Genomic DNA, 12,153 nt, shown 5'->3' on the forward strand with positions numbered 1-12,153 from the left:
TACCCATCAGGTAGGTTACTGAAGGGATAAAAGGAGATGATCCAGGGAAATGAGTGCTTAGCCCGGAACTTGATTCAAGCTGAGCATTTCGTCCCGTACTAGGCATTCTGAATGTGGCATTGTGCACCCTCAGGTCACAGCAGGGTCAACGTTGAAGAGAATCACAAATCTTTCCTTTCCTGTTAACCTCTGGCTGAACACCGCTCATTATTATTGTTTTCTCATCAGGAATTCGGGGATGGTTCTCGTGACCAATTGTCCAGCAATGCCAACAAAACAAATTGATGTTCTATAAGCTTGGAAATATATCTGAGAGAAGCGGCTTTTGAGTCATTTCTGTTATTTTTCAAGTGTTGTACCAATGAGAGCTGTGAGGGAGAAACGTGAGGTACATGAATGAAGATCCTGAGCTGAAAGGAGATTTTTCTTTGTAATCAGCATTGGGATTATGAATGGGGATTGAGCTCCAACTGCGTACTTAATGAATACTACGTGTCTTTGTAGAGTAAATATATGTAAGCTGCCCGTTTCCACCGAAACGACTGGGCTACGAAACAAAAGGAGGGGACTGGCTCTGGAAGCAGAAGCCGCCTGGCCAGTTACAGCTATGTGGAAACTTTTGCCTTTGGCCAGTTGCTTATTTCCCCTTTTCCACAAACAACTCATTGTAAAATGAGAGACTGGAAAAACATAGCAGTAAAATACCACAGAGAGAACATAAAGGTCAAAAACAACAATGGAAAAACCAGTGTGCTCTTCGGATTCCAGGGACCCCACCCACATCTGCTTGCCTGTTACAAATATCATTACTTCCTCTGGCCATCCCTGAACAATGCCCCGATCCTCGAAAGGACCATGTTTCCACAGGCCTAATTGTCTGTTCCTCGGGTGATACATAAATTAGAGTCACCATGTTAATCACACAGAGGGAGGGATCAATTCCAATATGCCAGTTACGTCCATGCTGACATCAAAGTTACCTTTAAAATCTGCCTTGTACCATGCACTACTTATTTCTGGATAGAAAAATCAGAAATTTTCCTGGGTAGACATTGGAATGTTTTTTAAGCCGTTACTAGCACTCTGACCCAGACTCTTCCCCGGTGACTCAGTTCACTTTGCATACTATCCATTTTAAATATTCCATTAAAATCCTGGCTCTCTGTGGCAGCTGTAGGGTCTCACCATAGAGTAACTGAAGGATACCGAGCGTTTCACGGGAACACCCAAATGTCAGCCTTTGTCAGTCTTTTGTCTTGGGTGTGTACGTTTCTACTGAGACGATTTCTCCTGTCTCGTCCCTGGGGGTCCAATCCTGGCTGCCAATATTCAGAGAGCTTTGTAAGAGGGGAAACTGGGATCCCAGTGTTCAGAATGCAGATCTTCACCTAATCTACCTTTGAGGTACCACCCTTCCCCCTTCCCCCCGTGGTACCTGTCATTCCCGAGTACAGGATCTCTCTAGCTCAGCTTTTCCAGAGAGTAAAACTCCTGTCTTCTGCTGGAATGGGGAAGGAATAATGAAAAAAGTCACTTGGGTGTGCAGGGTCAGGATGGCGATCTGGGCTTTAACTGCTCCTGAGACAGATTGAGTCTGTGTTCAGCCACACCCCAACCACCATGAAATCCTAGCCACCTGCCCTACCTTTGCAGGCACCGAAGCAGCCTGCCTAAGTTTGGGTCCGCTGCCTTCAGATGATGCTGCCCTTGGGTCAGTCTCTAGCCTTTTGCACTCCCTGTAAGTTCTGTCCTCTGGAGAGTTCCTCAGGTGGCCAGCCAGTGGGTTTTAAGATGGGACTATCTTTGCTGGTCCTAAGGAACTGGTTATTTTAGGGAAGGTTCAACAAAGATCCCAAAGCCCTTACATATTTCCCCAAGAGATCTTTAACATTTTGTATGAAACCCTTCTATTGATCTTACCTTTAAAAACTAAATGAAAGTATGTTACCTGGGGGAGGTAGTCGTGCGTTAGAGTTGCCCTGAAGGTAGGTTGTCCTGCTTTTCTCCTTGCTCTCTCTCATCGGCTGTCCCCCTCCCACATTTCATCCATGCACGGTCTGGGAGTTTTCTTTCCAAGTGGCCCTCCAGCCCGTCTTCTTCCATCATTCTCCTGCCACCACCTGCCTGCACGTTGAGGGAACGAGGGACTCTAGAACCCAAGCTAGAATCCTCTAGAATCCCACCTCTTCCACTGACCAGCTGTATAATCTTGTGCCGGTTAAACATGTGGGCTAGTTATAAACGAGAAACAGATCCTCTCCTGCCCCCACCTGCCCCTGGAATCATCTTCAAAGCTTCACGGCTATCCTGTAGGGATGCCCCCAGGCATTTCCTTATGGCAGCCCAAGCAGACTAACACAGTGGCCATGGAAGCAGGGTTTTTACCTTTTTGAGCAAAATCCCACTTCCTTATCTGCAACTTGTAAAATAATTATACTTGCATTTATTTATTTATTTATTTATTTATTTTTAATCAGCCCAGGCTTGGGTACATGGGAAATGTTAATTTCCAATAAAACTTAATAGGGAGGCCAGTCTGCAGTCATCCCTCTTGTCATGATTTATTTTTGTAGATGCTCTCAACTTTTTTTTGTTTTTTAAGGAAGGTTATAGGTGCACAAAAGAAGCAAGGAAGGAAAAAAACTGAATGAACCTGAGCATGCAGGTTTGTTCTGCAGAGAATAATCTATCACCCCGTGCCGCCACCTCTGCTTCCTATCCGGTTAGCATGTTTGTTTAGTTGTGCATACCACCCACTGCCTTCATTGTTTTCCACAGAAGCATGTTTAGTAAGTCACATAATTCATAAATTCTGAAAACCTGACTTAGATGGATATAACGGACATTCCGAATGCAGGTTCATGAAACTTGAGTAAAATATGAAAGAAACCAGTGATGCTCCTAAATATAGTTCTTTTTTGCTCTTTTTTCTTTTCTGTAAATGTATTAATTGTAGGTCTGGAGTTCAAACCCTGCCCCACAATGCCAAGGTTCACTACAACTACGCCAATTTCCTGAAGGACCAGGGTCGGACCCGGGAAGCGATCTACCACTACAGAACGGCCCTCAGGTAAGCAGTGCACAATTGTCCGCCGCTGTGCTTCTCAGGCCCTTGTTCATTCACTTGCCCTCCCGGTGTGCGCTGGGCAGACAGTGGACATCTCCTTGGAGGTGTAAGGATCCTGGACTCTCCATCTTTTGGCTCAGTGTTCAAGTCTGTTGTGAATGTGGTAATTCTGCCTTGCTTCCAATTCTTGGTGTTTTCCTGCAAAAGTTTCCATTGCTACCCACTACTCAGTGAAGTGATGCTCGGTCGAATACACACATGCAGGCAAACAAGAGTTGGGTATTCCAATGAATGCTTCCCACTTTAGGCTTCCCATCGACAGAAAGGATTTATATGAAGATATCTGAGTATAGAAATGAAATACCCTGATAGTTGTATGAAATAGATGGGAAACTAAAAGACACTTGGGAATATGCTAGTAAGGGGTACGCATGCCTCTGTGTGTGTGTGTGTGTGTGTGTGTATGTGCTTATATATATGAACAGCCCTGACACTCTCCTTGTACTCCTCTCCTTGTATTCGTTTGGAAGAGACTGTACAAAACATAGCTTTAAGTTGTCACTTTAAGAGAAACCACAAAATCAAGCCTGCATTACCAGCGGCAGACTGCTCTTGAGTATTCAAAATTGCAACTCTTACTTTCAAGATGGTCTTATCTAAAAGATTCCATAGGATGAATGTCTTTAACCTGCAAACATGTGGGCACGAGAACTATACATAGCCTCAGAGTCTCCAAATGTGGGCAAAACAAAGAAACATGAGTCTTCTCTTTTATTGTACTATGAGGCTCACAGAAGCTTTTTAAAGAGGTTTCCATGCCCCTAGAGATTGGCCCACATTTGGCTGAATTTTCTGATACTGTTCTGCTTTGGGACATGTTAAAGTATGTATACTGAGGCGCCTGGGTGGCTCAGTCATTAAGCGTCTGCCTTCAGCTCAGGTCATGATCCCAGAGTCCTAGGATCGAGCCCCGCATCGGGCTCCCTGCTGGCAGGAAGCCTGCTTCTTCCTCTCCTACTCCCTCTGCATTCTCTCTCTCTGTCAAATAAATAAAATAAAATCTTTAAAAAAAAAATGAGAAATTTGACCAGGAAAAAATTAATAAAATATATATACTGAACACATCTACATTTCCCTCAAGCACATACGAGGATTATCTCAAAGCTTAGTTTGAAATCATCAGTCTTAAAGTAACTGACCTGATTTTTAAAATTATCCTTTGAACAATGTTCACGTAGGTATATTGTTCATAAATCAAATTCTTTTAGACTTTAGGCTCTCTTAGGTAATATTCAATATGGCCAAAATTTTAAGCTGTGCACATCAAGTTCACTGTCAAATACTTTTCCAAAGATACAAGAAATGCAAGTCCCAGAGGAAAATTGTAACAAAACTTTTTATTGGGGAAAAGAAGTTTTTATTAAGGAAGAGAAGATCATTTTTAAGATTTAATAATTATATTCTTTCCCTGGAAGCCAATTTACCCAAATGTTTATAGTACATATCTCTAGTTGGTGAGATTATGGTTTAATTTTTTTCTCTGTACTTTATTTTGTGTTCCAGATGTTCTACAGTGAACATGTATTATTTCGCAATGTCATTTTTAAAGAGGCATATATTCCTTCAAGGGTACAAATAAAGTATGTTTTGGCATAATGATTAATTAATGTTTCAGGGTTTTAGATGGCATTCTTGAAGAGAAGAGAGCAGTAAATTTGCCTGAAAAATAGTGGTTGAAAGGAAGTATTATCAATATCCTTTAAAATTTATTGCATTCTAACAGACTGTTTTCTGTCAAGTTCAAGCAGAAAAAATAAGGCAGACCCTAAGGCACACCTTGGGGCAAAGATATAAATTATATAAAAATTCTCCAGTAGCTGATTTTACAGAATTATAGTAGCTGGTTGGGTACTACCGCTTTTTTCCCGTGAAACAATAAAAATAAATGTTTGCTTCAGCAACTGTGCTTCTGGAAGAAACACATCCCTTGAGAAGTGGGGAAAAAAACAATTAAAGCTATAAATACACTGCATAGTAATTAGGGAAATATTTCATCCTCTCAGACCAGGCTCAAAATACTTCTGATTTAAGTAGCATCATTTCTGTGTGGATACCTCTGTGGTGAATTTTCAATGGATGTGGGTGTTTTGTTCTGCTTTTTAATTTAAATTGTCACTCCTTGTGTTAGAGAGAAAAGGAAAATACCAGGACTGTTCATCATTTTGATGATTATTCATCCTAGGTGACTGGAAGGTGGCCCTTATTTTTTAAATTTAATTTAATTTAGTTTTTTTGGAGAGAGAGCATGCACACAAGCGGCAGAGGGGGAGGAACAGAGAGAGAGAGAATCTCAATCAGATTCCATGCTCAGTGTGGAGCCCAACATGGGGCTCAAACTCATGACCCTGAGATCATGACCTGAGCTGAAATCAAGAGGCGGATACTAAACCGACTGAGCCACCCAGGCGTGCTAGACTGCCCCTATTTTGCTATTGCTCTTTCTTTGCTGAAGTTGCTGAGACAGGGATTCTACCCTCTCCCAACTACCTTATCTCTATTTCAACTTCAGTATATTTAATATTTTCCATATTTGCACACAGCAAGAAAGAAAATGATTAGGGAAATGCAGGGCTAACGGTGCTATTATCTGAAACCAGTCCCGACAATTATCCATTTCTGTCGTAATGACTATGTAGATCCCAAAGGCAATGATGAAATTAGTCATTAGGGTTTTATCTATACCAATATCATTTTGTCTGGCTTACAATTCTAGAAATTATGCTACATTAAATTGGTAATTATATATGACAGGAATATTCTGCTTCTTTTAAACCTTCTATGTTTTTTTAAAGATTTATTTATTTATTTCAGAGAGGGAGTTGGGGGGCGCAGAGCAGAGGCAGAGGGAGAGAAAAAATGTTGGAGCAGACTCTCTGTCGAGTAGGGAGCCCAATGCAGGGCTTAATCCCAGGACCCTGAGATCACGACCTGAGCCGAAATCAAGAGCCGGCCGCATAACCAACTGAACCACCCAGGCGCCGCAACCTTATTTTGTTTATTTTATTTTTTAAACAAGATGGAAGTATACTAACTTCTCCTCCGTTTCGGTGTACCTCATTTATTCTGTTGCTGTAGTGCAAGGGAAATCTCCCCTGGAAAATGCTGCAGCTGAAGTTTCAGGTTCAGATTAAGACCCAAATCAGCAAAGGAAAATGGCAGAACTCTTAAATCCTTAATGAACACAAGTGTTAGCTTTGCTTTGCTGGGAGGGGCAGCTGTGATGTTTATACCTGTTCCAGGTTCTATTAAGTTTGGGATTCTAATTGGTTCAGAATCAGGACACCACTGGTAGATCTGCCATATGCCTCCAAAGCTTTCTGGTCATTGTTTAAAACCTGGAAAAGTGGGGCACCTGGGTGGCTCAGTTGGTTAGGCGACTGCCTTTGGCTCAGGTCATGATCCTGGAGTCCTGGGATCGAGTCCCACATTGGACTCCCAGCTCAGCGGGGAGCCTTCTTCTCCCTCTGACCCTCTCCCCTCTCATGCTGTTTCTCTCTCTCTCTCTCTCTCTCTCTTTCTCAAATAAATAAAATCTTAAAAAAAAACAAAAACCTGGAAAAGCTTCTAGTGAGTGGAGTAGAAATTCCAGGGACCACCCAATATCTCAGCTCTTCCTGCCCAAAATCACCCATGAAATAATTTGTCCAGTAAGCCCAAAGAGAGAGATCGTGGCCCAACCTGGATAACAAGCAGCAGGTACTAAATGGGTACTTGGCCAGAGGTTTGTTGATCAGCTTAAAACATCAGTTAAAAGGGGAGAATCATAAAATAAATTATGTAGACTCTTGAATGATTTTATTGTACCCTAAAATTTCCCATGTACATCCATTCACCAATCTTCAAATGTCAAACCTAGCTTTTTCTTTTGGGTTAAGAGTGTAATGATTATAATCTGCAAAAATCACATGCATAAGTCATTTCTCTGATGATCAGGTTTTCATACTTTAAAGTGGAATAAAAATGTAATGACTGAGATTTTTCTCCTATAGTTTTTTTTACAGATACTCTACATCTAATCAACAGCAATTTCTTGAGCAAATTCCCTTTTTTGAGTATTTCTAGAGTATTTACATAGTTTTCATAGAAATAACTCTTTTTTCACATTTATATTTTATCAGTTTGCAAGATATTTCATTACATGGTACAATTGCAATAAAAACTACAACTGCCATAAATTTGTTAACAAACACAACTGTCTTTTAGTCATACAACTCAACTTACAGGATCAAAAAGGCCCATGCTTATAGAGAAAGTTTATTAAGTTGTGGGTATCCACCAATATGTTTTACAGAGAATAGAGAACATCTAGAAATCTGACGACATAGTGAAGAGACTGTTTTAAAAGAGATTTCACTCTAGGTGATAGAGTCATGGAAATTATATGTAAAACCCCGGCATGACTCAGTTACTGGTTGGTTAAAATGGGCTGGCCATCAGGAACCCTGCACCTGGGAATGAACAGAGTTCACTTTGTCCGGGCAGGTCAGGAAGGTCTCCCTACTGTCAGCAGCAAATTATCCCATATTCCATGGAGCATTTGTTTGCTTAGATGCCCTCTTCCTGCCAGCCCACTATAATAAGCACCCCCATACCCAGATCTACTAATGCGTCCCAGGTGATTGGATATCAGCCCTGTGCAGTATTCTGTCCTGATACAAGGGCAGTGATCTTCAGTCAGCCAGACTGCTGTTTTCTCTTCACGGGTATGGTTTCAACATGGAATACACAGTAAATCATCTAAGATTTCCACCCTCCCATACTCCTATCAAGCAGGAGATGCATTACTCTTCCCCAGTGGTACTCAAATGTGCTTGAGCAGCCATGGGACCCTTAGAGCGGCCTTACTACCCACTCCCAATATATCTGTTGTTGATGTTCTAAACAGAAAATCTGAAGGGAAAGAAAGAGGGTAGAAGTCCTTGACCAGACTCTTTTATTGGCATAATTAAAGGGGAAGAAATGTGCTTTTAATGCTCCTGTCCCGAAGAAATCTCTACTAGCTCTATTTAATTGCCTTCCACGTGGGAAAGGATAGAACTAAAATCTTTCTGATTGGAATTTTTTAATGCATAAAAGAGAGACTCATCATGATAATAGTAACCATTGACAGAGATAGCGTTCTTTGCATTCCCTCCTGTGTGGATAACCGGAACTCTGCAAGGAGAGTCCATTAGACTGGGTAAGTCTATGTGGAAAAAAGGAAGTAATAAAAGAATCGAGGAAACATCGTATTATTAGTCTAAAGAATCTAACCATGTATAATTAACCCCCTATTCACTGAGGTACTGAGTATATCAATAAAATTATTACAATTCCTTTGAAAAATGCTGTCTGTAAAGCGGCTGGAGTTTGAACATTTTTTTTTAAATCAGGATTTAATGGTTATTTTAAAAGTCCTTCATTACACAGTCTATTTTAAGTGAACATTTAAAATAACTCTTACGAGTAAAAGTGACCTTGGATACCAGCTGCCATGTATTTCTGGAAACAATTAAAATTCCAGGACCATTTGTTAACCAGGTTTAACAAGTGGAGATGGGCTCTTCTGCCCGTGTGGTATTTTCATTTATAAAAATCTAAATACACTTCCCAGTATCACAGATAGACACTTGAAATTATTTTTATTTCTTTTGTTGATGAAATTAGAGCCTCCCTCTATTTATTTTGTGTTAAGTCTGGCAGTTTTATTCATTAACTCCAAGAAGATAAACACTAGTTCATTTAGAAAACTAGAATTTCGTGACCATACTTATGGTTCTGTCATTTCTACTGAAGCATATTTCGCTGTCTGGTTTTTTGGTGTTTTTTCCTCCTGCCTTACACCACTCTTTCACTTCAAGAACTCGCCATGCTTCTCCAGGAAACAGAATCCCAGGCAGGGATCTGCAAGCAGGAAGTCCAGTGAAAAGTGCTCTCTGGAACGCTAGGGAAGGAAGCCAGGGGAACAGGGTGGGCAGAGGGAGAGATGATAGTGCAGTTCCAGGGCCTCGGCTGACCCCTGAGGAAGCCCCGGAGCTTCGAGGGCCCCTCAGGATGGCCATGAATGGAGGCAAGGCAAGAGATGGAACCTTTACATCCCCTCATGAACCTTGGGTGAGGCTGAGCCCCATGCCCAGAGAAGACCGGGCTGTGAGCTGTCAGCAGCTGGGGAGACAAGACCCTCAGACGGGAGTGGTGTCTGGGTGGTGGGAGACAGTATCCGCAACCCCGGCTTAGTTATAATTTCTTATATAAGCAGATATGAGCGTTTTAACAATATCATTTAGATTTTCTGTTAAAGTGACAACATAGGAGGTAACACCATACCTCATAGGGTTGGAATATTACAAGGTAACTCCTATAGAAAGCTTTAAAAGCAGTGCCTAATACCCGGCAGTGATAAACTCGTTAACTGTTATCTGTGTCCCAAATCTGACCACTCCTCTCCACGTCCACCGCCCACCGTGTGTGTCTCACGTAGACTCCTATCTCTCAGAGCCCCTGCGGCTGCCTCCAGGCCCCACGCCATCTTTCTCAGACCTCACCTCCAGCTACTTTACTTGCCGGCTCAGCTCCAACTGTGTGGGGCTCTAGGGACTCTGAGTTTGTGGTTCCCTCTTCCCAGAATACCCCCCTCCCTCTCTGAAAGCTGCCGCCTTCCCTTCCTTCGGGGCTCCCTACTAGGTCATCTTGTCAACAAGGCCTTCCCCGGCCACCCCACCTACGAGTGCAGCCACCACCAGCATACTGTCTTGCCCTTCTGTCCTTCACTTCCTAGCTCCTCGGAGATTTTTTTTTTTTTTTAAACTCTTCCTTTAAAGCCTTCACTTTATCCCCTTCTCTGGGCACTTTTCCATTGATACTTAAATATTCTCAGGGCGCCTGGGTGGCCCCGTCGGTTGAGCGTCCATCTCTTGAATTTCAGCTCAGGTCATGATCTCGGGTCGTGAGATCGAGCCCCGTGTTGGTCTTCGCATTCCCCAGCAGGGAGTGTGCTTGAAATTCTCCCTCTTCCTCTGCCTCTCCCCACTCTCTCTCTCTCTCTTTCTCTCTCTCTCTCTCTCTCTCTCTAAAGATTTATTTATTTATTTTTTAGAGAGAGAGAGAGAGGAGGCACACGAGCAAGGCGAGAGGGAGAGAAAAGAATTTCAAGCTGACTCCCTGCTGAGCTCAGAGCCCAACACTGGGCTCGATCTCATGGCCCGAGATCATGACCTGAGCTGAAATTCAAGAGGTGGACGCTCAACCGACTGAGCCACCCAGGCGCCCCTCTGTCTCTCTAAAATAAATAGATAGATAAATAAATAAGTGAAAATGAAATAAATGAAATACTCTAAATAGTCTCAAGTCTCTGCCATCTTGAAACAAACATGCAAACCAGCCTCTGCATCTCCTATTTCCCCCTTCCTGCCCTTCGGTCTGTCTGTTCCCACCTTTCAACTGTTCAGATTTCCTGGCGGTCTCAATGTCTTCTCCTTTATTGCCCTCTCGTTACCCACCCCCCCGCCACCAGCCGTGGGTGGTTCCTGGTCTACCACCCGGAACTGTTTGCAAGCGCACCCGTTGCCTCCATGTGGGGCACTCCAGAGGAGGACCCTGCTTGGGAGTTAAATTACTTGACTCTCAGCAGCATTAATTTTGTTGAACGATCCCTCCGCCTTAGAGCGAATTCTTTTTCAGCTTCCATGCTGCCTTGGTTTGCCTTCTGTTTCTCTAGACTCCCCTCCAAACCCTTGGTGGAGGAGTTCTCCGGCTCCTCTGCTAGGCCTTCTCTTCTCAAGCTTTGCCTTCCTCCCAAGGGACTTCTTCCGTTCCAAAGGCTTTAGAAAGCGTCTGTGTGCTGATTAACTCTCAAAGCTGTAATTTCACCACGTACCTTTCCCATATCAAAGCCGTCTATCCACCTGATTCCTGCACATTTCCACAGATTTCCCTCTGCATTTGAAACTGCCCTTACCACCTTCTCTCCAAAACCAGCTCCTTGACCTTTATCGGGCCCCTTTGCAGCTTGCGCTTAAGCCAGAGTAAAAAGTTATGTTTCCTGCATTCTGTTGGGTTTTGCTTTCTCTCTTTGAAACACCTTCCTTCCTCTTCCTGCTGATTTCCCCTCCCCTCCTTCCCCTGACCCCCAGCTATTACTGCCCCACTGGTACAGTGTCATCTCCCCTGGAAACACCTTGCCGAGCACCATGGCTTCTTCCATGGGCTCCTGCTTCTTGTACTACCCACACCCATCCCTCCACACCTCCCCCCCTCCACCCCAAGTTTCTGCTTTGTCTCTTTCTGCCATGTGTGCTCTGATCACGGTGCATTAGAGTAGTTTGGTATCCTTGTCTCTCCCTCTTCTGCCACGGGACCTCCTTGAGAGCACAGACTCCTTTTTCTTTATTGCTGTGGGCCCTCAGCATATGTCCTGGCACATTGTAGGTGCTCAATAAATGTTAAAATGTTTGTTGAAAGACCGAATGAATATAATGCACAGAGTATCACAGATCCCCTCAGAGTCCGAGGACAACTCCATAGTAACACGCAGTGTTTCTCAAACGGGAGAGCTGTCGACTATTTAGATGGAACAACTCTTCATTATGCAGGATTGTCCTGTGCATCAGAAGATGTTAAACACCCCTACTTCCTGCTAGCGGTGACCACCAATTCCCGAGGTGGATAGTCAGGATATGCGCCCCTTTCTCTCCCCATCCTTCATGATCTTCTTGGGCAGTTCTTGACTAGGAATATGGGACACACTTTCCCTCCCACTGCTGTCCTTTTCTAAGTTGATCTAACAACCGGAGTACTATTCATGCTACAAAGTGTCATTACAATAAGGATTCCATGTGCACATTGATCTGTCACACAGGACTTTGAATCTCCTTACAGCCTTGGATGTAGCTTTTTTAAAATTGCACGTGTCTGGAATTCCATTTGGTGCTGAGCATATCAGAAAGGCTTGGAGGAAATTGCTCTGGTGCCTGTGGAGATCGTTTGCTTTAGACGATGAAGGATTGCCAGGCTTTTGGAATGAGGGTTTCACAGAGAACATTCCTACA

The 12,153-nt window shown here is 43.2% G+C and overlaps 1 protein-coding gene across 3 annotated transcripts in view; it reads left to right on the plus strand.

Moving 5' to 3' along the window:
• The window catches only part of TMTC1 (transmembrane O-mannosyltransferase targeting cadherins 1), a 281,565-nt gene that overhangs the window by 207,403 nt on the left and 62,009 nt on the right, over positions 1-12,153 (plus strand). For all 3 annotated transcript variants that reach the window (XM_073877756.1, XM_073877758.1, XM_073877757.1), the window contains one exon: positions 2,957-3,070. In XM_073877756.1, coding sequence (XP_073733857.1) covers positions 2,957-3,070 — 114 coding nt within the window. The remainder of the gene's footprint in view (positions 1-2,956; positions 3,071-12,153) is intronic.

This window comes from Callorhinus ursinus, unplaced genomic scaffold, assembly GCF_003265705.2.
Source record: "Callorhinus ursinus isolate GAN/ISIS: 27379988/994484 unplaced genomic scaffold, GSC_fseal_2.0 scaffold27, whole genome shotgun sequence".
NCBI lineage: Eukaryota > Metazoa > Chordata > Mammalia > Carnivora > Otariidae > Callorhinus > Callorhinus ursinus.